The sequence below is a fragment of the Dama dama genome, chromosome 22 (assembly GCF_033118175.1).
Source record: "Dama dama isolate Ldn47 chromosome 22, ASM3311817v1, whole genome shotgun sequence".
NCBI lineage: Eukaryota > Metazoa > Chordata > Mammalia > Artiodactyla > Cervidae > Dama > Dama dama.
Window position 1 is genome coordinate 9,417,610 of NC_083702.1, and position 26,348 is coordinate 9,443,957.

The window sequence follows — 26,348 nt, forward strand, 5'->3', positions numbered from 1 at the left end:
GCGGAGGGCGCCGGGCGGGCGCGGGGGTGGGCCGCGCGCTCCCTCGATCTCGGGGGCGCGGGTGCTGCGGTCCCGGCGGAGGGCGCGCTCGTCGCCGGCGTGGCGACCTCTTTGCTAAGTAGAGGGGGCGGGGGGACGAGGAGGGCCTGTGTGTGTGCAGCAAATGCAGGACTTGTCCCCGCCCCCGAGGACCGGGCCGCCCTGCGTCCATCACTGCCCTCCGAGCCTACGCGGCTCTGGGATGAAACCTCCTTCGTTACTTGTTTGCTGGTTTCCTGGCGATCTGTCTTGCCCCCAATATAATGAGCGAGGAGGGACTGCCTTTGTCCTCCTTATGGGGTGCTTGGGACACAGGAGGTGTCGCAGGAAGACTTTTCGAATGAATGAATTGCGAATGAATAACCCTTTTCTCGAGAGCCTTCTGAAGCACAGCCCCCCACCCCCCCACCTCCCAGCCTTCCACCTTGCTTTTACACTCACTGCTCACGTCCTGTGTGTCCTCCACTCCCAGCCTGGAGGGGTCAGCGATACTTGGCTCAGAAGCAAAGGCGGAAGAAGAGCAATAAATTCTTTTGGAGAGGACCCACCTACCCCCCACCCCACCAGCAGGCTTCCCAGGTAGCTCAGTGGTAAGGTATCTGCCTGGCAATTCAGGAGATGAAGGTTCAATCCCTGGGCCAGGAAGATCCGCTAGAGGAGGAAAGGCAACTCGTTTCAGTATTCTTTCCTGGAAAATTCTATGGATGGAGGAGCCTGGCGATCTATAGCCCATATAGGTTGCAAAGTGTTGGACAGAACTGGGCACGCAGGAGCTCCACCCCACCGTCATACTATGCACCCAGTAATTATTATTATTTGTTCATTGTCTTCCTCTGCTAGTCTGTGGATTTTGTCTACTTTGTTCACTGTTATAACCAAGGTCCTGGCACACAGTTCAGTTCAGTCACTCAGTCCTGTCTGACTCTTTGTGACCCCATGGACTGCAGCACACCAGGCCTCCCTGTCCATCACCAACTCCCGGAGCCTGCTCAAACTCTTGTCCAGCGAATCGGTGATGCCATCCAACCATCTCATCCTCTGACGTCCTCTTCTCATGCTGCCTTCAGTCTTTCCCAGCATCAGGGTCTTTTCCAAGGAGTCAGTTCTTCGCATCAGGTGGCCAAAGTATTGGCGTTTCAGCTTCAGCATCAGTTCTTCCAATGAATATTCGGGATTGATTTCCTTTAGGATTGACTGATTTGATCTCCTTGGAGTCCAAGGGACTCTCAGGAGCCTTCCCTAACACCACAGTTCAAATGCATCAATTCTTCAACACTCAGCTGTCTTTATAGTCCAATTCTCACATCCATACATGACTACTGGGAAAACCATAGCTTTGATTAGACGGACCTTTGCTGGCAATGTAATGTCTCTGCTTTTTAATATGCTGTCTGGGTTGGTCACTGCTTTTCTTCCAAGGAGCAAGCATCTTTTAATTTCACAGCTGCAGTCACCATCTGCAATGATTTTGAACCCCAAGAAAATAAGGTCTGTCACTGTTTCCATTGTTTCCCCATCTACTTGCCATGAAGTGATGAAGCTGGATGCCATGATATTAGTTTTCTGAATGTTGAATTTTAAGCCAACTTTTTCACTCTCCTCTTTCACTTTCATCAAGAGACTCTTTAGTTCTTCTTCACTTTCTGCCATAAGGGTGGTGTCATCTGCCTATCTGAGGTTATTGATATTTCTCCTGGCAATCTTGATTTCAGCTTGTGCTTCATCCAGCCTGGCATTTCGCATGATGTACTCTGCATATAAGTTAAATAAGCAGGGTGACAATATACAGCCTTGATGTACTCCTTTCCTGATTTGGAACAAGTCTGTTGAGCCATGTCCAGTTCTAACTATTGCTTCTTGACCTACATACAGATTTCTTAGGAGGCAGGTAAGGTGGTCTAGTATTCCCATCTCTTTCAACATTTTCCACAGTTTGTTGTGACAGTGAAAGTGAAAGTGAAGTCGCTCAGTCGTGTCTGACTCTTTGCGACCCCATGGAATGTAGCCTACAGCGCTCCTCTGTCCAGGGGATTTTCCAGGCAAGAGTACTGGAGTGGGTTGCCATTTCCTTCTCCAGAGGATCTTCCCAACCCAGGGAACAACTCCCGCATTGTAGGCAGATGCTTTACCGTCTGAGCCACCAGGGAAGTTCAGTACCGTTGTGACAGTACGTGCTCAGTAAACAGACCCTAGTCCCCATCACCCCATCACTGCTTGGCCTAGAGCTCCAGGTATCATGGAAACAGAGGCTGGATGAAAGACTGTTCACTGCAGTGAGAATGATGATCTTCCAAGTCTGGCTCTTAGGATGACTCGTAGTCCCCAGGGCCTCCATGTCCCCACCGGTTCCAGGAGGTGGTTGGATAAGGGTGTCTATCTGCAGAGGCCTTTGTTGTCGCAGTGATGACAGAATATCTTGAATTTTGTGATGACAGGACACCAGATCTGTGCAGAGGAAATGTGGTGGGTGTGAGGGCACCTCTTATAAACATTTCCTACACAAATATCCATCTTAGACTCTGTTTATTGATTCTTATGTTAACTCTGCAGCAGGCCCTGAGCTAAGGGCTTTGCATATGTTATCTCATTTAACAGAGCAATTGTATTCTATGGTTATACGAAACTTCTAAGAGAAAACAGACATTTTTTTGTGACTTTGGGTTAGTCAAAGAGTTCTTAGATGTATTACCTAATGCATAATCCATAAAAGAAAACTTTTACCCCCCAACTCTTCTGGTCTTGTCCCTCCCCTAGAAAAAAGAAAAAAAAGAAAAAAGAAAACTTTTAATCAATGGGTTAGATTTCGTCAAAATTAAGAACATTCATCAAAAGACCTTGTTCAAAGAATGAATGAAAAGGCAAACCACAGTCTGGGAGAAAATATTTGCAAAGCATATTTATGACAAAGCTTTTGTGTCCTAAATATATAAAGGACTCTAAAAAGTCAATCGTAAGAAAACAATGCTTTAAAAAAAAAAATGGGCAAAGGATTTTAACAGACACACTTCACCAAAAAAGATATACAGATGGCAAATAAGCACAGGAAAAGATGTTCAACATCATTAGTCATTAGGGAAATGCAGATTAAAACCAGAATGAGATACTGTACTTTCACACACCTATTAAAATAGCTAACATTTTTTAAATTTGACAAGTTTGAGTGCTAATGAGGATTTAGAACAACTGGAACATTTGTACATTTCTGGCGAAAATATAAAATAGTGCAGCCACTTAGGGAAACAATCTAGCAGCTTCTTATGTAAGTAACTACACATTTGCCATATGACCTTGCAGTTCCTCTCCCAGATATTGATCCTAGAGGAATGAGAAGCTATGTTCACACAAAACCCTGTACAGGAATGTTTATGGCAGTTTCATTGGGAATAGCAGAAACCCAGAAACGACCTGAATGCTCCTCAACTGTAGATTGTATAAACAAATTGTAGAACAGTCATACAATGGAATATTACTCAGGAATAAACGGAATGAACAATTGATACACTCAACCACAAGAGACTACAGGCTGTGTGACTTCCTTCATGTGACATTCTTGGGAAAGCAAAACTATAGGAACGAAAAACAGACCAGTGGTTGACAGGGGCTGGGAGTGAGGTTGGGTGTGTGTGTGTGTAGGGTTTACTACTAAGAAGCACAGGGAAATTTGGGAGGATGATGGAATCATTCTATATCTTGTCTGGGGTGATGGTTACACAATTGACCATATATGTTTGTCAAATTTTGCAAAAATGTCCATAAAAAGGGTGATTTTCCATGTGTTTAAGTTATTCCTATATTTTTTTATGGGGAGAAAAGTGAGCAAGGTTGATGGTCTGAATCCGTGAATAATATTCAGATCAGTGAGCCATGCTCATTTATTTATTTATTCAGTAAATATTTATTTGAAGCCCACCTTGCACCAGGCTTTGTGCTAGGCATAGGGCCATAAGCGTGAAGAGTTTAGAGACTGTCCCGAGACCTTCCAGCAGTAAGGTTTGATCACACTAATGAAAAAAATCTCAGAAAGGGTAGTATTTAGGAACCTGAGCTTCAGATTGAGATATTCTTGGGTGGGCATCCGGCTCCCCCAACCCTCCACTCACTGTGTGACCTTGGACAAATGGCTTCAACTTTCTGTGCCTGTTTCCTCATCTGAAAACTGGAAATAAGCCTAGTGCCTATCCCTGAGGATTACCGCCAGGATTAAATGAGAAAATGCACAAAATGTGCTTAGAATAGTGCCTGACACCAAGGCTTTTAGCCTCCCCAGCCCCGTTGGTCTTCAAGGTAGGTGTGTACGACAGGGTAGGTACATATTTTCTTAAACAAAGCCCTAAATGGGGGTAGCTTCCTGACTTACCTAGGAACCTCTACTTTTTACCTATTGTCGCAGGTCATAGAAACAGCTTCCTCTTCTACTGTCTGTATTTATGTGTTCTGCATTAGCAGCAAAGCCAAAGGAGGAAGTCAGGTTGTCCTTTGTAGGTCAAGCTTTTGCAAACCCAGAGCTGCCTTGTTCTGTCCGGACATTCGAGTTCCCAGCCCAGACCGAGCTGTAACCTGCCTTTGCTCCTTCTCTCCTGCCCCCTGGAGGCCACTTTAGTTTTGTAGGTGTTAGGTCTGTTTTCTCTGAGCGTGGAGTTGCCTGGGCAAAAAATGCATTCATTGTATATGAGTGGATGAACCAAAGCCTAATGATAATGTTAAAAATTTGCCAAAGGTACCTTTCTGGAGAGCTGTTTGGCAGTGTCTTTCAACTGAATAAAAAAAAAAAATGTGCCTTTTATTTACAAAACAGACTCACAGACTTAGAGAAGGAACCTATGGTTGAGGTTGCAGGGTGAGAGGGGTCTGGAGAATGGAGGGAAGAGATAGGGAGTTTGGGATGGACATGTACACACTGCTATATTTCAAATGGATGACCAACAAGGACCTACTGTATAGCACAGGGAACTCTGCTCAATGTTATATGGCAGCCTGGATGGGAGGGGAGTTGGGGGGAGAATGGATACATGTATATGTATGGCTGAGTCCCTTCACCGTTTACCTGAAACTATCACAACATTGTTAATTGGCTATACTCCAGTACAAGATAAAAAGTTTATTTAAAACAAACAAAAAACGATGGGTTTTGATATAGCAATTCCTTTCTTTTTCCAAGGAGGGGAGGTAGGAGGTGCACACAGATCTAGTTAGCTCCAGACCTCGGTTGCACATTCAGAGTCATTTGTTCCATATATATGGAACACCACTGTGCACCAGGTCACTGAAGAATGGCCTCTTTGATGCTCCTCCTACAGAGAAGTGGAGTCCAGTTCTCCTGCGCTTGAACATGGGTTTGAGATTCATTGATCAATAGGATGCTATCGTGCCATTTCCTGGCCTAGGACTTAAGAAAAAAACAGCTTTCACATTCCCCTTCTGGGAACACTCAGCCCTGAGTCGGTGTTGACACCACTGAGACATCATGTTCACACTCGGGTCAAGAATCCCAGCTGAGGGAATTCCCTGGTGGTCCAGTGGTCAGGACTCAGCACTTTGCCAGCCACCACCACCACTGTCCTGAACCCTCCAGACTGACTCGTGTACCAGCTGAATACCACAGAGTAGAAACACAGGCTGCGGTTGGAGGGGGGTGGGCAGCGGGGTGGGATTTCCTTGGTGGTCCTGTGGCTAAGACTCCACGCTCCCAGTGCAGGGGGCCTGGGTTCCATCCCTGGTCAGAGAACTAGATCGCACATGCCCTAACTAAGACCTGGCACAGCCAAAAAAAAAGAAAGAAGTGAATCAAACAGAATCTTTGTGTTTTTTGGCCACTCGGCTTGTGGGATCTCAGTTCCCCAACCGGGGATTGAACCAAGGTCACAGCAGTGAAAGCCCAGAATCCTAACCACTAGGCCGCCAGGGAACTCCTTTGAAGTATTGAATGAAAAATATAAACATTGACATAAAGAATACAGTAGGTAGAGAAAATAGCATGAATGCATCTGAGGAATGAATTAGTGATGAAACTGGTCAGAGTGATTAAATGCCCTGGTGTAGTTTCACTAAATGCCTAGGGTGCCCAGTTATTTGGTCAAACACTCGTCTACAGGGTGCTGTGAAAGTATTTTGTAGATGTGATCAACATACATTCATTTTACTAAGTAAAGGAGAGTACCCTCAATAATGTGGGTGGGCCTCTCATCTCACCAGGTGAAAGCCTTTAGGCTTCTCAGAGTGGAAGGAATTCAGATTACATCAGCCCCTTTCTGAATTTCCAGTCTGTTGGCTGGCCCTACAGGTTTTAGACTTGCCAACCCTTACAACCACATGAACTGATTCCTTTTTTTTTTTCTGATTTATTTTTATTCGTTGGAGGCTAATTACTTTATAATATTGTAGTGGTTTTTGCCATACATTGACATGAATCAGCCATGGATTTACATGTGTTCCGCATTCCAATCCCCCCTCCCGCCTCCCTCTCCGAACTAATTCCTTAAAATAAATAAATCGTACATATATTTTTATTGGTTCTGTTGGTTCTGTTTCTCTGGAGGACCTTGACTAATACAAGTGCAATATAAAAACCTCACCACCCGAGGACTTCCCTGGTGGTTAAGAATATGCCTGCCAATGCAGGGACCAAGGGTTCCATGCCTGGTCTGGGAAGATTCCACATGCCTCGAAGCAACTAAGCCTCTGTGTCACAACTACTGACCCCACGTGCTGCAACTGCTGAGGCCCACGAGTCCTAGAGCCCGTGCTCCACAGCAAGAGAAGCCACTGCAACGAGAAGCCTGTGCAGCGCAACTAGAGAGTAGCCTCTGTTCACTCAGTTCAGTTCAGTTCAGTCGCTCAGTCGTGTCCCACTCTTTGCAACCCCATGGACTGCAGCACACCAGGCCTCCCTGTCCATCACCAACTCCTGGAGTTTACCCAAACTCATGTCCAACGAGTCGGTGATGCCATCCCACCATCTCATCCTCTGTCATTCCCCTTCTCCTCCCGCCTTCAATCTTTCCCAGCATCAGGGTCTTTTCAAGTGAGTCAGCTCTTCACATCAGGTTGCCAAAGTATTGGAGCTTCAGCTTTAACATCAGTCCTTCCAGTGAACACCCAGGACTGATCTTTAGGATGGACTGGTTGGATCTCCTTGCAGTCCAAGGGACTCTCGAGAGTTTTCTCCAACACCACAGTTCAAATGCATCAATTCTTCAGTGCTCAGCTTTCTTTATAGTCCAACTCTCACATCCATACATGACTACTGGAAAAACCATAGCCTTGACTAGATGGACCTTTGTTGGTGAAGTAATGTCTCTGCTTTTTAATATGCTGTCTAGGTTGGTCATAACTTCCCTTCCAAGGAATAAGAGTCTTTTAATTTCATGGCTGCAGTCACCATCTGCAGTGATTTTGGAGCCCCCAAAAGTAAAGTCAGCCACTGTTTTCACTGTTTTCCCATCTATTTGCCATGAAGTGATGGGGCCAGATGCCATGATCTTAGTTTTCTGAATGTTGAGCTTTAAGCCAACTTTTTCACTCTCCTCTTTTACTTTCATCAAGAGGCCCTTTAGTTCTTCTTCACTTTCTGTCATAAGGGTGGTGTCATCTGCATATCTGAGGTTATTGATATTCCTCCCGGCAATCTTGATTCCAGCTTGTGCTTCCTCCAGCCCAGCGTTTCTCATGATGTACTCTGCATATAAGTTAAATAATCAAGGTGACAACATACAGCCTTGACATACTCCTTTCCCTATTTGGAACCAGTCTGTTCCATGTCCAGTTCTACCTGTTGCTTCCTGACTTGCATACAGATTTCTCAAGAGCCAGGTCAGGTGGTCTGGTATTCCCGTCTCTTTCAGAATTCTCCACAGTTTATTGTGATACACACAGTTAAAGGCTTTGGCATAGTCAATAAAGCAGAAATGGATGTTTTTCTGGAAGTCTCTTGCTTTTTTGATGATCCAGTGGATGTTGGTAATTTGATCTCTGGTTCCTCTGCCTTTTCTAAATTCAGCTTGAACATCTGGAAGTTCATGGTTCATGTGTTGCTGAAGCCTGGCTTGGAGAATTTTGAGCATTACTTTGCTAGTGTGTGAGGTGAGTGCAATTGTGCGGTAGTTTGAGCATTCTTTGGTATTGCCTTTCTTTGGGATTGGAATGAAAACTGACCTTTTCCAGTCCCGTGGCCACTACTGACTTTTCCAAATTTGTTGCCATATTGAGTGAAACACTTTCACAGCATCATCTTTTAGGATTTTAAATAGCTCAACTGGAATTCCATCACCTCCACCAGCTTTGTTCATAGTGATGCTTCCTAGGGCCAACTTGACTTCATATTCCAGGATGCCACATTCCCCTTCACTGCAACTAGAGAAAGCCATCTTGCAGCAACAAAGACACAGTGTAGTCAAAAGAAAAAAAAATCTCTTGTGGTTCAACTGGTAAAGAAGCCGCCTGCAATGTGGGAGACCTGGGTTTGATCCCTGGGTGGAAAAGATCCCTTGGAGAAGGGAAAGGCTACCCACTCCAGTATTCTGGCCTGGAGAATTCCATGGACTGTATAGTCCATGGTGTCGCAAAGAGTGAAAACAGAAAACTGAGCGACTTTCACTTTCTTCCTGCTTTCTGTTTTAGTTGTCATATGTGTCACCTCTGCATACACTGCAAACCTCATCTGTGGGAGTTGCAATAAATTTAGAGGGCCTGAACGGGAGAGCTTGAGAAGGGGCCGGGTGAAAGTGGAAGCCAGAGAGGCACGGTTTGTCTGTTTCCTCATGCGTGCACGCGTGCTCAGTCACTTCAGTCGTGTGTGACTCTTTGCGCCCCCATGGACTGTAGCCTGCCAGGCTCCTCTGTCCATTCTTGCCTGGGATTCTCCAGGCAAGAATACTGGAGTGTTTTGCCATTTTCTTCTTCACTGTTTCCTCATGACAACATGTATTTGAAACATTTGGACTTTAGTAGTTCACACATGATGTCCTGCACTTCAGCGTGCATCCCGTTGGGAGAGACACAATGCCAGGCAGTCCCACTATCTGCTGTTGGCTTAAAGTGTGACCGTCAGTCTCTCCTTGATGTTGAAGTGCACTTTTCCTTGCTGATTAATAAGCAATCTATAGCTGATACTTTGCACGACTAGACTGTTTTTCAGCTGTGTTTCATCCAGTGGTTTTAAGGTCTCTTGACAATACTTGCCTAATTCAATTAGGGATTACCAAGGGGTGATTTTTCTATTTTTTTTCTGTATTTATTAAGAGAGCCGTTATCTGGTGTTTTGTTCTTAACAGCACAGTGGTAGGTTTTGATTGGTTGGATTAGAAACACAGCCCATCTAGAATCCTAAATGTAAGCGGAAGGGGCCTGGGATTATCCAGGAAAGAGATTCTGGTTCAACTGTGTCATTTTCCAGAGACAGAAAGGAATTTGTTCTAAGGCTCCTTCTTGGGGCTTGCCTGGTGGCTCAGTGGCAAAGAATCCGCCTACAGTGCAAGAGACAGGGGTTAGCTCCCTGGGTCAGGAAGATCCCCTGGAAAAGGGAATGGCAACCCGCTCCAGTGTCTTTGCCTGGGAAATCCCATGGACAGAGGAGCCTGGTGAGCTACAGTCTGTGGGGTCACAAAGAGTTGGCCACAACTTAGGGACTAAACTGGAGAAAGAAATGGCAAACCACTCCAGTACTTTTGCCTGGAAAATTCCATGGACGGAGGAGTCTGGTAGGCTACAGACCATGTGGACACAACTGAGCGACTTCTCTTGTTTCCCTTTAGGGATTAAACAACAAAGGCTTCCAACATGAGCTTTGCAATGTCCTACAGGAACTTCCTGTAATACATCAAAATACGTATACGTATACAGTTACTTGGATTTTAAGCTTAAATGATTTGTTCATACTTTCCCTAGCTGAGTGGTGCTTAATGAGGTATGCCCATCAAAATCACCTGGGGTTCCTTTACCACAGAGCTGTGTTTCCCCTTCCCCCAGCTCCTGACTCAGCAGGCCCCGGGGGTGGTATCTATATTTTGAAGAAGCCCAGATGACTCTTGTTTTGTTTCTTCTCAGAAGTTTACTTTGGTTTTTATTTTTAAAATTGTATAAATAATTATCAAGTACATTTTTTGTGAAGAATAAAGCCTGGCACACAAAACTATCTGGGAAAGTCACCTGCACCCCATCACTTATGCCCATGACACTGCTCAAATGTATCCAGTTTGATAAGTTACCTTCTGGTCATTTTTCTATTAATTTACTCACTATATGGTGCATGGACATGCATCTGGTTTTTAAATAAGTAGGATTATGGCATTTGCACTGTTCCATGAATTGCTTGTTTTACTTACTGACGTATTTCTCACGTCACTATTTATAGATCTACCTAATCCTAGTCAACAGGCTGCAAACTGTTTCACTATACAGAAATATCATTGAAGGAAACCAGAATATGTCACTCCGAAACACGTCTCATTGACATAAGAATCCTTTTGAACTTATAAGACAACTGTGTGTGTGTGTGTGTGTGTGTTAGTCACTCAGTCATGTCCAACTCTTTGCGACCCCGTGGACTGTAGCCCACTGGGCTCCTCCATCCATGGGATTCTCCAGGCAAGAATACTGGAGTGGGTTGCATTTTCCTTCTCCAGGGGATCTTCCCAACCCAAGGACTGAACCCAGGTCTCCTGTACTGCAGGTAGATTCTTTACTGTCTGAGCCACTGGGGAAGACTTAAGATAATTAAGAAGTAGCAAATACAGAAAAATCTCTCTTTACCCTCCCCTCTTCTAGGGTGTAAATTTTCCTTTTCTGGAGACAACTCTAGACTCCTAGCCCAGAGACAGCACCGGAGGAATCTGAAAACAAACTATTCCATTCATTTCCCCGCATATATTGGGTGGGTCAAAAAGTTCATTCAGCTTTTTCCATAGCATCTTACAGACAAATCCAAATGAATTCTTTGACTAACCCAATATTTGCTTCTCCACTGTTTGCCACCTTGGAAGCTTAAAGCCATTCCTTCATCTCGTCATTTCTCTACAACTCGGTTGTCCTTTGTTGTAGATGCAAAATAAGCCTGCGGTTGAGCCACCCTTTTGAGTTACTCATGGGTTTCTCCCGTACGTATATGTGGTATAAATGTTAATACACAGGTCAAGAAGGAACAGATTCAGACATGGAACAATTGACTGGCTTAAAATTGGGAAAGGAGTACAAGGCTATATATTGTCACCCTGCTTAGTTAACTTACATGCAGAGTACATCATGTGAAATGCTGGGCTGGATGAATCACAAGCTAAAATCTTGTCAATCCCAAATGTGGTCCAGGGACTTCCCTGGTTGTTCTTCAGTGGTTAAGACTAAGACTTTACACTTCCACTGCAGGGTGCATGGGTTTGATCCCTAATCAGGGAACTAAGATCCTACATGCCTCGATGTGTAGTGAAAAAAGTCTCCATGGATGATTCTAATGTACAGCCAAGTCTGAAGTACTCTGTCCCTGAAACTCCTCTCCACCTTTGCCAGCTGTGGGCCCCTCAACAACTCTGAGCCTCAGTGATCTGGGCTATAAAATGGGTATAAGTAATAAGATGTACTTAGGGCCTTTCTATTTAAAATGTGTTCTGGGACTTCCCTGGTGGTCCAGCAGTTAAGAATCTGCCTTCTAATGCAGGGAACTCGGGTTTGATCCTAACTGAAGATCAACTAAGCCGGTACGCCACAACTACTGAAGCCCACGTGCACTAGAGCCTGTGCTCTGCAACAAGAGAAGCTTGCACCCCGAAACCAAAACTCAGCACAACCAAAAAGAAAAAAAAAACTGTTCCACGAACCGGTAGCTTTGGCACCCTTGTCCTCCTGAACTGGAATCCACATTCCAACAAGCTGCCTGGTGAATTGTTTGCATACTAAAGTTTCAGGAGATTTTGAAGATTTACTGAGATAGTAAATATTATAATTGTATAATGAATTACATATAATGAGTCTAACAGCATCTGGTAACAGGTACTCATCATGTATTCACTGAATGAATAAATGAGGGACTCCTTGATTTAGACGTGATTTTTCCCATTTTATCTTCCCTGGTGTCTCAGATGCTAAAGCGTCTGCCTACAATGAGGGAGACCCTGGTTTGATCCCTGGGTTGGGAAGATCCTCTGGAGAAGGAAATGGCAACGCACTCCAGTGTTCTTGCCTGGAAAATCCCATGGACGGAGGAGCGTAGTAGGCTACAGACCATGGGGTCGCAAAGAGTTGGACACCACTGAATGACTTTACTTGCTTTCACTTTTCCCATTTTACACCTGAGAAAACAATGGCTCTGTTGGCTACTAGGAGAGCCGGTTAAACTCATAAAATGCTGGGGGCGATGGGCTTGATGTTTCAGTTCAGTTCAGTCCCTCAGTCCTGTCTGACTCTGCAACCTTATGGACTGCAGCATGCCAGGCTTCCCTGTCCATCACCAACTCCCAGAGCTTACTCAAACTCATGTCCATCGAGTCAGTGATGTCATCCAAACATCTGGGGGATGGCGAAAAAGGAAGGTTCCAGAGACTTGAAGGCCAGGACACACATTGCACTTTTGGATATTCTGAGAGAAAGGGCTCCTTATCCTCATATTCCCCAGAGAAGAGAAATGTATTTTTGTTAGAGAGACCCAGGAGGTCCAAGTATGTATACGCTAAAACAAACATACCCTAAAATGGAGGGTTCACCCTTCCATTTGTCCACAAATATTTATGAAGCCTGCCTATGTGCTTGGTGCTGGACAAAACAAAAAAAGTTTCATCTCTGAAAAGCCTGGTCTTCAGCTGGTAAAGAATCCACCTACAATGCAGGAGACCCTGGTTTGATTCCTGGGTTGGAAAGATCCCCTGGAGAAGGGATAGACTACCCACTCCAGTATTCTTGGGCTTCCCTAATGGCTCAGGCAGTAAAGAATCCGCCTGCAATGTGGGAGACCTGAGTTTAACCCCTGGGTTGGAAAGATTGCCTGGAGGAGGGTATGGCAACCCTCTCCAGTATTCTTGCCTGGAGAATCCCCATGGACGAAGGAGCCTAGTGGGCTATAGTCCATAGGATTGCAAAGAGTCGGACATCAGTGACTAAGCATTAGCACTAGCACTGAAGAAGCTAAGTTAAAATCCACAGTGTGGATAAGGTCTGAGGAGGGGAGAGAGACTGGCTTACAAGATCAAGTGACTGGGGAAGGCTCCTGAAGAGATTATAGAGAAGATACAATCTGAGGAGTACGGGAATATTTAAGAACAAACAAAAAAGATCACTGGGACTTCCCTGGTGGTCCAGTGGTTACGAATCTACCTTGCAATGCAGAGGATGCAGGTTCGATCCCTGGTAGGGAACCTAAGATCTCATGTGCCTCGGGGCAACTAAGCCTGTGAAACACCACTACTGAGCCTGAGGGCTCCGGGGCCGTGCTCCCCAATTAGACAGTCCCTGCACCACAACGAAAGACCCCACATGACACAAGTAAGACCTGACGCAGCCAAATAAATAATTATTTTTTTAAAAAACAGAGAGATCCCTGGCTATCCTTTTAATTACAAGCTAGAGTCTTAGAGATTAGTTCTTTGTAGTTTAAAGGTTCTTCTTTACCCTTAAACTATTTTGCATCTCTCTATGTTGTAGACAAAGGATAGCAATGCAAATAAGCCTTATCTGTACACACGCAAATAAACCCTGTCCAGAGGAATGACACCTCCCAGCCCCGCAGAAAAAGCCAGTTTTATGTCTATTTGTAAATTCATTTAAACATTTCTTGACTCCATATAACTACGTGATTCTGTGTTCTACTTTGAACCGTTTGTGGTATCTGCCTGGTTCTCTCGTTAATTAATGAGCTAAATAAAAATCTTTGACATATGTTCATTTTATATCTGTGCAAGTGTCGTGATTTTATCATCTTTTACAATTTATGCTTTAACAAGAATAGAAGTCAGCCTGTGTTCCAGGCAGGAAGAGAAGCAGATCCCAAGGCTTTGCTTTGGGTGGGGTCTCAGGTGGAAGCGGGGAGGTCAGTGTGAGGGGCGATCTGAGGAACATGGGATGTGGTGGGTCCCAGATGGCAGTCCTGCAGGTCTCACATAGGAAGCCACTGGAAGATCTTTTTTTATTTTTATTTATTTACTTAATTTTGATTGCTTTGGGTCTTTGTTGTGGCACGGGCTTTCTCTAATTGCAGCAAGCAGGAGCTATTCTTCCCTGAGGTGTGCAGGCTTCTCATTGTGGTGGCTTCTCTTCTTAAAGAGCACAGGCTCTAGGCACACGAACTTCAGTAGTTGCGGCACACAGGGTCAGTAGTTGTGGCTCGCAGTCTCTAGAGCACAGGCTCAGATGTTGTGGCACACAGGCTTAGTTGCTCTGGGGCATGTGGAATCTTCCCAGACCAGGATCGAACCTGCGTCCCCTGAATTGGTAGGTGGATTCTTATCCACTGTGCCACCAGGGAAGTCCATGGAGGGTCTTTTTTTTTAAAAAAAACATTATTTATTTATTTGGCTGTGCCAGGTCTTAGTTGCATCACACAGGATCTTTAATTACAGCTTGTGAAGTCTTTATTATGGCCTGTGGGATCTAGTTCCTGGACCAGAGATCGAACCCGGGACCCCTGCATTGGGAGCACAGTCTTAGCCACTGGGCCACCAGGGTGTCCCTGGAGGGTGTTAATCTGTGGTTTAATGGTCTGATTCTTGGTGTAAGAGCCACGTAGCAGCTGGGTGGAGAAACCATGGATGGAAGGGGCAGGAGGGAGACCACGAGGATGCATGTGGGGACGGGTTCAGCAACCCAGGTGGGAGGGAACCGTGGTCTGGCCTTAGTGGGTTGAGGGTTGAGGAGGCAGCAATATCTGCTGAACCACAAATAAATGGGGATGGCACAGGTGAAAGTCTACAACGGGACACCACATCTGATTTCATTCACAGGGTAAACGCTCTAGGTCTGGGAATGCAGAGGAAACTCAGCCGAGCTCGCATTCACCACACCAGTGTGCTAGTGCCGGGCGTGAAAGTGGCGCCACAGAAACCCTGAGCGGGAGGGGAAGGTTTGTGGCTGAAGGAGAGAGCGCCACTGGATGATCTCAGGCAGTTACCCAATTCTTTTTTAAAAAATAAATATATATATTATTGCTGTTTAGTCGCCAAGTCGTGTCCGACTCTTCTGTGCTTCCATGGACGTAGCCCACCAGGTTCTTCTGTCCATGGGATTTCCCAGGCAAGAATACTGGAGTATGTTGGCATTTCCTCCTCCAGGGTATCTTCCCAACCCAGGGATCAAGCCCACATCTCCTGCCCTGGCAAGCAGTTTCTTTTTCGTTGGGCCACCAAGGAAGCCCAAATATATATACACACACATATATATATGTGTGTGTGTGTATATAGATAGATATATATATGTAAAGACCTGGGGCAGATGATAAATTATATACATATAAAAAATATATATGTATATATCAATATAATTATATAATGTATATATTATATCCTATATATAAATTTTATATATATATATATATATATATATATAATTTATCATCTGCCCCAGGTCTTAATTGCTGCACTCAGGACTTTTGATCTTTGTTGTGGTATGCAGGATCCTTAGTTGTGGCATTCGAACTCTTAGTTTCGGCATATGGGATCTAGTTCCCTGACCAGGGATTGAAGCCAGGCCCCTTGTATTGGGAACACAGAGTGTTAGCCCCTGGACCACCAGGGAAGTTCCAGGAAGTTACTTCTTTTGAGAAAACTTTTAAAATGGAGATGATAAAAGAGTGGGTTGATTGAACAATCCAATGAAATAAAAAACTATTCCGCCCTCAATAAGTGGCAGCCAATTTTATTTCAAAGACTAATGAATGCCTCAAGCACATTAAACTAACCTTTGCATTGGTATAGTGCTATGTTTTTGAACCTTCTTTAGAGCTGAGATACAAGACAAGATCTATTGTTTCCTGTGGCCGCTGTAACAAATCTTCAAAAACTGGTGACTTAAAGAACAGAAACTCTACTGCAGTTCTGGAGACAGGAAGTCTGAAAGCAGATGTCAGATGTCGGCAGGGCTGGTTTCTTCCGGAGCCTCTGAGGAAGAAGCTGACTGTTCCATGCCTCTCTCCTGGCTTCTGTTGGCTACAGGCGGCATCAGCATCCTTGGCTAATCTGTTTCCCTCTTCTCCTGGCCTTCTCTTCTGTTTCCCCTCCCTTAGCTTCTCTCATAAAGATGCCTGTCATTAGGGTTAGGCCCCATCCTAATCCAGGATGACCTAATCTCAAGATCCTTTGTTCAAAGTATCCTCAGCAAAGACCCTTTCTCCAAATAAGGCCACATTCACAGGTTTTAGATGGGTACGTCTTAGGGATGAGATGGTTGGATGGCATCACCGACTCAATGGACATGAGTTTGAGTAAACTCCGGGATTTGGTGATGGACAGGGAGGCTTGGCGTGCTGCAGTCCGTGGGGTCGCAGAGTCGGACACGACTGAGCGACTGAATTGTTGAACTGTTGTCTTTGGGAGACCACTATTGAACAAACTAGAAAAACCCATGTTAATTTATTTTTTCATATAGTGAACCAATTTCTCCAACTCTATCTGCTAAATAATCCCTGCTCTCCCTACTGTTTTGTTTTTTTGTTTTGTCCATGCTGCAGGACTTGTGGGATCTTTGTTCCCCAACCAGAGATGGAACCCAGGCCCTCGGCAGTGGTGAAGACCTGATTCATTGAAAAAGACCCCAATGCTGGGAAAGACTAAAGGCAAGAGGAGAAGGGGTGGCAGAGGATGAGATGGTTAGATAGCATCAATGACTCAGGGGACATGAGTTTGAGCAAACTCTGGGAGGCAGTGAAGGACAGAGGAGCCTGATGTGCTGTAGTCCATAGGGTCGCAAAGAATCAGATGCAAATTAGCCACTGAAAACTGACAACCACCTTGGCAGTGAGACCCTCGGGCACTGGACCACCAAGGAAGTCCCTCCCCATTCATTTGTGGTATCACCTTTTCAATGTACCAAGTGCCCATTTGTACCAAGTTCCTGTTTGTAGCCAGCTTATGTCTGGACTCTGCATTTTATTTTATTTGTCTGCCTGCTTTTTCTGCCGCATTGTTTTAATTACTGTGATTTTGTAATATGTCTTAATATTTGTAGCCAGCTTATGTCTGGACTCTGCATTCTATTTTATTTGTCTGCCTGCTTTTTCTGCCACATTGTTTTAATTACTGTGATTTTGTAATATGTCTTAATATTTGGTACAGCAAGTCTCCCACCTTGGCTCTGCTTTTTTAAAAATGCCTTAAAATTTTAAGGACCTTGATTTTCCATATACATCTTAGGATCAGTTTATGAGTGCTTCCTCACTGCCCCAAATGCCTTGGGATTTTGGTTGCAATCTTAACGACTTGGTAATTTGGAGAAAATTGACTCCTTTAAGACATCAGGTCAGTCCAACCATGAACTATGTCCCTTTATATTCTGGTCTTCTTTTTATGTCCTTTAATAGAATCTAAGTGTTCTCCAAGAAGGCCTTGTATGCTCTGTTAGGATAATTGAAGGGGAAGAACATTCTACAACTTGCAAATGGCTCATTTTTATACATCCCCTCTCCCTGGAGCTTTTTTGTCCACATTTTACAGAAGAGGAAACTGAGGCACAGAAGGGTCAAGGAACTTTCCCAAGGACACACAGAAGTGACAGAGCTGAAACCAGGCCCCCTAACACAGGCCCTGGCACATAATGTGTCTTGCATACTGAGTACCACCCACCCTTGCCCCCGGTTCAGCAAACGCTTGGATGAACAGATCTGGTGCCAATCAATCTCTCATTGACAAAGGTAAACCATGGACAGATCGGAGGCTGGCTCTCACGTGGTCATTTATTTTAAGACCTGCACAAAGAGACACGCGGCGTAGATATACAGAAGAATAATAAGAATACAGGTCGCCTTGACTTGTTGTGCGAGGGCCTGCCTGGATGAAGATCTGAAGTCCATCTTGCTTGTGCTACTGCTGTGGAACCTGGTACTAATGGGCACCTTGCTGGCCCCCAGACCGCAGCCTCCTTCTCCCTCGCTGGCGTCCTTGTCCTCAACCACTAGGCACAGGCTGATGGAGGCTGGCCTGAGCCCGCTCAGGGTGGCCGGGTCAGGCCCAGGGAAGCGCTGGCTAAAAGGAATGGTGGTCACTGGAAGGACGGTGGTGACTGCATCCAGATCTTTGGAGGGTGCCTTGCACAGCCTGGCCCATCCCAGGGACCGCAGGCCACCGCCCCACGTGGCCCTGGCCACCTGTCCCATGGCCACCCACAGCCCGTCGAGGCAGCGGAGCAGCAGGGACACGGCCGTCTGCTGCAGCACAGCCTGTGGCAGCAGCTCCAAGGCCTTGCTGTGCTCGTGGTGGAAGTCGACCAGGCTGTAGTAGGCACACTGGGCCACAGACAGCAGAGCGAGGTGGGCCTCCCATCGCAAGTGCCGCTGGAGCCACGGGACGCAGCGGCAGGCTCTGTGCAGCAGGGTGGCCAGCAGCTGAAGGCCCCAGCCCCGCGTGATGGTCAGCAGCCGCCACCAGGTCTGCTGAACGGGCAGAAGCACCTCCATGCACAGCTTCCGGGCCAGGAAGAGCGCCCCCGTCACCTGCAGACTTCTGCCCCAGAGGACGCAGAAGCCCAGCACGTAGACAGGCAGGCAGTGGGAAGCCATGTTTGCCATGGCTGCCTGCAGCCCCAGCAGCGGCCGGTAGAACTTCACCAGGCCGGGCCCACATGGGAGCAGGAGCTGCCAGGCGCCTCGGGCCAGCCCGCTCCCATTCTGCGGGGCATCACCTTGGCAGATGGTGGTGGAGGAGCCGGGAGAGGGGCCGTCATGATCCAGAGGCTCTGTGCCCAGGCTCCCATTCCGGGGGCATGGGGCTGCACTCATGCCACAAGCTCATACTAACTGGCCCTTTGGCCCGAACGCCCTGTCAGCTGAGCCAAGTGGTTGTGCAACAATCAGTGACAGCACAAAAGATCAGGATGTGAGCTCTTGTCAAAGAGGGAGCATTATTGCCTCAATGGGTAAGGGAGGCAGCCTTTGAAGCTATGAAGTTTAGGTGGGGCCCGCTGTGTTCATGCCCACATCTGACAAATGTCAGCTTGAGCCTTCTCGGAGCTAGGCCCTGCAATCTCAGCCACCATGAAGCTTGTGGTCTGGCAAGTGAGATGACAAACCTAGACAGTGTTTTAAACAGCAGTTATCACTTTGCTGACAAAGGTCCATATTGTCAAAGTTGGTTTTTCCAGTAGTCACGTATGAATGTGAGAGTTGGACCATAAAGAACGCTGAGCGCCAAAGAATTGATGCTTTTAAATTGTGGTGTTGGAGAAGACTCTTGAGAGTCTCTTGGACTGCAAGGAGATCAAACCTAAAGGAAATCAACCCTGAATATTCACTGGAAAGAGTGATGCTGATGCTGAAGCTCCAATACTGTGGCCACCTGATGCGAAGAGCCGACTCACTGGAAAATACCCTGATGCTGGGAAAGATTGAGTGCAAAAGGAGAAGGGGGCAGGGAGGATGAGACAGTTGGGTGACATCACTGACTCAATGGACATGAGTTTGAGTCAGAGAGATAGTGAAGGACAGGGAAACCTAGTGTTCTGCAGTCCATGGGGTCACAAAGAGTCAGACACGACTTAGTGACTGAACAACAACAAGAGAGATGGACATTGAAATACACTCATGACAAAACTGCCTCACTCAAGTCCTCTCCTCTCTCTACTTTTCCTCTCCTCTCTCTTGCCCTCATATTTCTCCATTTTTTTTTTTTCTCCGCCATGCAGCATGGCTTACAGGATCCTAGTTCCCCAACCAGGGATTGAACCTGGGGCCCCAGAAGTGACAGAGCTGTGTCCTAACCACCAGACTGCCAAGGAATTCCCCTGTGCTTCTCCATTCTGCTTTTCTGGTCCCCCTAACCTGCTGCCGCCGTTGGTCCACACCTTGGGTTTTACCTAGCAGCAGAGAACAACTGCCCTTCAATGGTTTGAGCAAAACATGGGCCCTTTCCCATTCCTTACTCGGAGTTCCATTTTGAAAAACACTATTGACAGAGGATCACTTATGAACAAAGTCAGTTCATTTCTTTCCAGACTCTGGATTTTTTCTTTGGATTAAATCAGTAATCGGGGATCAAGTAACCCAATTCCTTTGTTCTGACCTCTTGTAAACAGCTTGCCCAGACGGGCTCGGTGTGTCATCCAGATTTCACTGGTCTGCACAAATGTGCTTAACTGTGTATTCATTGTGGGGTGATGTTCAGGGTGTCATTAGCTGCATCCCATTTTGATCCCTTTAGTAGAACCCCATCTCCCTGAGAAATTTCTTTAAAGCCTTATTTCAGGCACAGTGGATTCCTTTGGCCATTGTTTGTTTTTATCATGTGGATGTTGTGAATCATGTTACTAATCATATTTATCTTTTGTATTTGGCTGGAAGAGGCTTGAAGCCAAATGGAAGGGCTACTCAGGCATGAAGGGTGGTCTGTAAGGTGTGTTTTGGGTGTGATCCTGAAACTGAGTGGTGCCCTGTTGGGTTCCCAGTCATGGAGGCCTTTTTGTCCCCTGATTCTTGTAGGCAACACTCCAGCCTCCATGACCTTTCCCGAGTTCCAAAAGGCCGGTTCCAATAGTTGCTAATCAAGGGAGGTACAGCCAAGAAACCTTGGCTGAGGAAAGATTAAAGAGACTGTCCAGTGGTTATGAATATGCCTCGAAATGCAGGAGATGCAGGTTCAATTCCTGGCCCAGGACCTAGGATCTCACCTGCCACAAAGTAACTAAGCCTCCACGCTCACTACTGAGCCCACAAGCTCTGGAGCCATGCGCCGCAACTAGAAAGTTTTTGTTGCAGTGAAAGATCCCATGTGCCATAAGGAAGATTCAAGGCAGCTAAATAAATAAACATTAAAAGAAAAAGAAAGATTAAAGGGATCAGAGAAGCTCATCAGAGACTACACACAGCCTCAATCTTATCAGCAACCTCACCATGATCTGTTGCCATAAAACTCCTCGCCAAACTCCCAAGGGCTTTGCCTGGCAAAGCAATAAAGCTGTTCTTTCCTGCTTCAGCCAAAACCCTCTGCGTGATTCTATTCTGCACCAGTATATACAGAGAGGCTGAGCTTTTGGCATCAGTCCCTCTCTGGCTTCATCTTATTTCCCTTCTCTCACATCCTTAGTTTCTTCTTGTTGATTTGCATACATCTTGCTGTGTAGCCTTAGACTTGTTCTTGGAAGAAAAGATGATACAGTTAACCCCATAAATGATTCTAAACCTATATACAGGAAGTTAATCTATCCTTTGTAAAAGTAACACTGTGCTGTGCTTAGTCGCTCAGACTCTTTACAACCCCATGGCCTATAGCCCGCCAGACTCCTCTGTCCTTGGAGATTCTCCAGCCAAGAATACTGGAGTGGGTTGCCATGCCCTCCTCCAGGGGATCTTCCCAATTCAGGGATTGAACCCAGGTCTCCCGCAATGCAGGCAGATTCTTTACCATCTGAGCCACCAGGGAAGCCCAAGAATCCTGGAGTGGGTAGCCTATCCCTTCTCCAGGGGACCTTCCCGACTCAGGAATCAAACAAGGGTCTGTGGCATTGCAGGTGGATTCTTTACCAGCTGAGCCACCAGGGAAGCCCCAAAAGTAACACTATCTATCCAATATTCCAGAATGGTTATCTTAACTCCTGCTATCTCTGCTTGCTCTCCCAGGCCCCTCACAGTGACTCATACAAATAGTCTCCAAATCCAATGGATCCTAAAGATCTCCTGATTCTGATCGTTCATGTCGACTCTCAGGGTCCTTTTCCTGGTCACCCACCTGATGGCTTGCAAGGAATAGTGAAAGCCCTTCTACCTTATCCCCATCTTTCAGTTCAGTTCAGTTGCTCAGTCATGTCCGACTCTTTGCGATGCCATGGACTGCAGCACACCAGACTTCCCTGTCCATTACCGACTCCCAGAGCTTACTCAAACTCATATTAATCGAGTCAGTGATGCCATCCAACGATCTCATCACCCTCTGTCGTCCCCTTGCCTCCCGCCCTCAATGTTTCCCAGCATCAGGGTCTTTTCAGATGAGTCAGTTTTTCACATCAGGTGGCCAAAGTATTGGAGTTTCAGTTTCAGCATCAGTCCTTCCAATGAATATTCAGGACTGATTTCCTTGAGTATTGACTGGTCGGATCTCCTTGCAGTTCAAGGGACTCTCAAGAGTCTTCTCCAACACCACAGTTCAAAAGCATCACTTCTTCAGCACTTAGCTTTCTTTATAGTCCAACTCTCACATCCATACATGACTATTGGAAAAATCATAGCTTTGAGTAGACGGACCTTTGTTGGCAAAGTAATGTCTCTGCTTTTTAATGTGGTATCTAGGTTGGTCATAGTTTTTCTTCCAAGGAGCAAGCATCTTTTAATTTCATGGCTACAGTCACCATCTGCAGTGATTTTGGAGCCCAAGAAAATAAAGTCTCTCACTGTTTGCACTGTTTCCCCATCTATTTGCCATGAAATGATGGAACTGGATGCCATGATCTTTGTTTTCTGAATGCTGAATTTTAAGCCAACTTTTTCACTCTCCTCTTTCACTTTCATCAAGAGACTCTTTAGTTCTTCGCTTTCTGCCATAAAGGTGGTGTCATCTGCATATCTGAGGTTATTGATATTTCTCCCGGCAATCTTGATTCCAGCTTGTGGTTCTCCCAGCCTGGCATTTCTCAAGATGTACTCTGCATATAAGTTAAATAAGCAGGGTGACAATATACAGCCTTGACGTACTCCTTTCCTGATTTGGAACCAGTCTGTTGTTCCATGTATAGTTCTAACTTTTGCTTCTTGACCTGCATACAGATTCCTCAGGAGGCAGGTCAGGTGGTCTGCTATTCCCATCTCTTGAAGAATTTTCCACAGTTTGTTGTGATCCACACAGTCAAAAGTTTTGGCATAGTCAATAAAGCAGAAGTAGATGCTTTTCTGGAACTCTCTTGCTTTTTCCATGATCCAGTGGATGTTGGCAATTTGATCCCCATCTTTAGTTGACCCTTTGTCATTCTTAGGCACAGTAGGCTCAGTACACATTTGCTGAATCCTTCATTTGACAGATGGGAAAGCTGAGGCCCGAGGCAATATCTCTAGAGGAAAACAATAGAATGGGAAAGACTAGAGATTTCTTCAAAAAAATTGGAGTTACTGAAGGAACATTTCATGCAAAGATGAGCACAATAAAGGACAGAAATGGCAAGGACCTAACAGAAGCAGAAGAGATTAAGAAGAGGTGGCAGGAATACACAGACGGACTATACAAAACAGTTCTTAATGATTCTGATAACCATGACGGTGTGGTCACTCACCTAGAGTCACACACCCTGGGGTGTGAAGTCAAGTGGGCCTTAGGAAGCATTACTACGAACAAAGCTAGTGGAGGTGATGGAATTCAAGCAGAGCTATTTAAAATTCTAAAGGATGATGCTGTTAAAGTGCTGTACTCAATATGCCAGCAAATTTAGAAAACTGAGCAGAGGCCACAGAACTGGAAAAGACCATGCTGTTAAAGTGCTGTACTCAATATGTCAGCAAATTTGGAAAACTCAGCAGAGACCACAAAACTTGAAAAGGTCAATTTTCACTCCAATCCCAAAGAAAGGCAACGCCAAACAATGTTTAAATTACTGTACAATTGCGCTCATTTCACATACTAACAAGGTCACGCTCAAAATCCTTCAAGCTAAGCTTCAACAGTACATGAACCAAGAACTTTCAGATGTATAAGCTGGATTTAGAAAAGGCAGAGGAACCAGAGATCAAATTGCCAACATCTGTTGGATCACAGAAAAAGCAAGGGAATTCCAGAAAAACATCTGCTTCTGCTTCAGTGACTATGCTGAAGCCTTTGACTGGATCGAAACAAACCGAAAAATTCTTAAAAGATGGGAATACCAGACCACCTTACTTGTCTCTCCTGAGAAACCTGTATGCAGATCAAGAAGCAACAGTTAGAACCGGACAGGAAACAACAGACTGGTTCAAAATTGGGAAAGGAGTACAACAAGACTGTATATTGTCACAATGTAAATTTAACTTATATGCAGAGTACATCATGCAAAAGGCCAGGCTGGAATTGGGCCAATGCCCCACTTTTTCATCTTTGATGGTCAGCCTTGGAACTGTCAGGGCGCTGGCGAGTGCATCACGTAGATTGCGGATGTGTTCCAGTGAGTATACACTGGGGCTCAGGGTCTAGTGGAAGTGGACTAGTCTGTTATCTTGGACCTATTTGGTTCTAATCAGTACGTGGTGTCCTCGCTATTTGTCATTCTTTCAAAGGTTGTGCCCTGCCCCCTTCCCTTTTGTGCCATTCCCACAGCCTGGTGCAGCATCTGACATGGTGCAAGACTTCAGGAAGAATTTCTTATTGAGCGAATGAGTGACTCAGGACCTCAGAGCTCCTTTTCCAGTGAAGAGGCGACTGAACCCTGAGTCTGACATCATGAAAACCTAATCTAGACTTGAGCTCTGTCCTTTTTTAATTGTATGACTTTTGCCAAATTATTCCTTTTTGGACTGAACTTTGTTTTCTCTGTAAAAGGGGACAATGTGGGCCATAATTCCTTGTCTGCCATTCTATAATAAAAAGTTTTGATTTATAATGTTAAGTTTCTGGTGTAAAGGAAAGTGATTTGGTTATATATTCTTTTTTATATTCTTTTCCATTATGGTTTATTATAGGATATTGAATATAGTTCCCTGTGGCATACAGTAGGACCTTGTTTCTCTATTTTATATACAGCAATTTGTATCTAATCCCAATCTCCCAATTCATTCCTTCCCTAACCCTTTTCCTGTTTGGTAACCATACCTTTGTTTTCCACGTGAGCCTGCTTCTGTTTGGTAAATAAGTTCATTCGTATATTTTACATTTCACATGAGTGATATCGCAGTATTTGTCTTTTTCTGTCTTCACTGAGTATGATACTCTCTAGGTCCATCCATATTGCTGTAAATTGAATTATGAAAAAACTTTAAGTCATTTGGTGGCAAAAATGAAACTAATCTGAATTTTTTAGGCAGCTAAGTTAGCCTTGAACTGTGGGGCTATTTATTCCACTCCATGTGAATATTCATGTCTCTTTACAGAATTAACATGTTTCATTAAAGAGCTTAGGGAGGATTACATAATATACAGTATGTGCACCATATTGCATATTATCTAAAACATGAAAAATGCTGAATTTGGAAACAGATCTGGCCCCAAAGATTTCCAATAAGGGGCTGAGGACTCTCAACACTGCCACTGGGGGATGGAGTGAACGTTAAATGAGAACGTTTTTTTAATAACGGTGTGAACAATGGCCAGGCCCAGAATCAAAGAACAGAACGGGGTGGGATGGAGGTGGAAGGTGGAAAAGTGTGTGTGTGTGTTCACCCACAGAGAAGAGGCTGGAGCAGCTAATTAGGGCAGATTCTTGGCTTGCAGGCTCAGGAGTTAAGCCTTAAACCAGAGGAAATAACTAGGAGTAGAGGTGGGGAAGGGCACGGGAAGTAACCAGAAGATAATAGGATTCTTAGATTTGGGGGGGACAAGCCTGGCGGCAGAGAGAGCAACTAGCTAGGTGACCCCGAGCCCAGGCAGAGATCAGCGAGGGTCCTTCATGCAGAGGATCTGGGAGGCGGGGAGAGTCAGGCTTCGTGACGCTCGGCTGCTGGTGAGGTGGTTTCGCCGCCTCAGACCTTCAGTATCAAGCGCCAGTCCCCGCAGCCCAATACTGGGAGGAATGGCCGACATGGAGCTAGAGGGAGGGGAAACCCCAAATCAGCACGCATTAAAGACAAGCTGGTGTCGGGAAGCGCCTTTGAGTAGGGAGCCAAGAAAACCAGGAGTTCAGTCTTTTCTCTCCAACTTTGAGCTGGTGGGAGCGGTGCAACTGATTCCACGTCAACATGCCTGCAAAATGGCAACAGCGATGATCAAGCGTGGTGGACGGAAATGATACACCACGTGTGAAAACGCTTTGGAACTGAAGCCCCAATAGGGTTATTCAATTCCAGAGGTGACTGACCATTTTCTTTCACCTTAACAGCGCGTTTCAACGTTTCCTCAAAAGTTGGCTGCTGTCCAACGCCGTAGGGTGTTGGTATTTTGATTTTCCGCCGGCGCGTCCGAGAATTTTCACTAAGTGTAAACCCAGCCGCTCGCCGTAGGACCTCTAAACCCCGCCTACCAAACTGACGTCCCGGTCAGAGAGCTAGCAAGGCGAGAACGAGCATGCGCGGAAATGGAGTCTCGTGCCCG

General features: G+C 45.5%; 1 protein-coding gene across 2 annotated transcripts; it reads right to left on the reverse strand.

Annotated features, from left to right (window-relative positions):
* Nucleotides 1-17,887: 17,887 nt before the first annotated feature.
* Nucleotides 17,888-26,239, reverse strand: LOC133043561 (uncharacterized). Of its 2 annotated transcripts, none has more exons than XM_061124517.1 (3): nt 26,129-26,239; nt 24,915-25,052; nt 17,888-23,190 (listed from the first exon to the last, which is right to left on the reverse strand). In XM_061124517.1, exon 3 carries the CDS (start codon nt 18,935-18,937, stop codon nt 17,897-17,899), a length of 1,041 nt encoding a protein of 346 aa, XP_060980500.1. In that variant the 5' UTR covers nt 18,938-23,190; nt 24,915-25,052; nt 26,129-26,239; the 3' UTR covers nt 17,888-17,896. The 2 variants fall into 2 exon arrangements, with proteins under 2 accessions (XP_060980500.1, XP_060980501.1); XM_061124518.1 differs by having other exon boundaries at nt 26,116-26,239.
* Between the last annotated feature and the right edge of the window lie 109 nt (nt 26,240-26,348).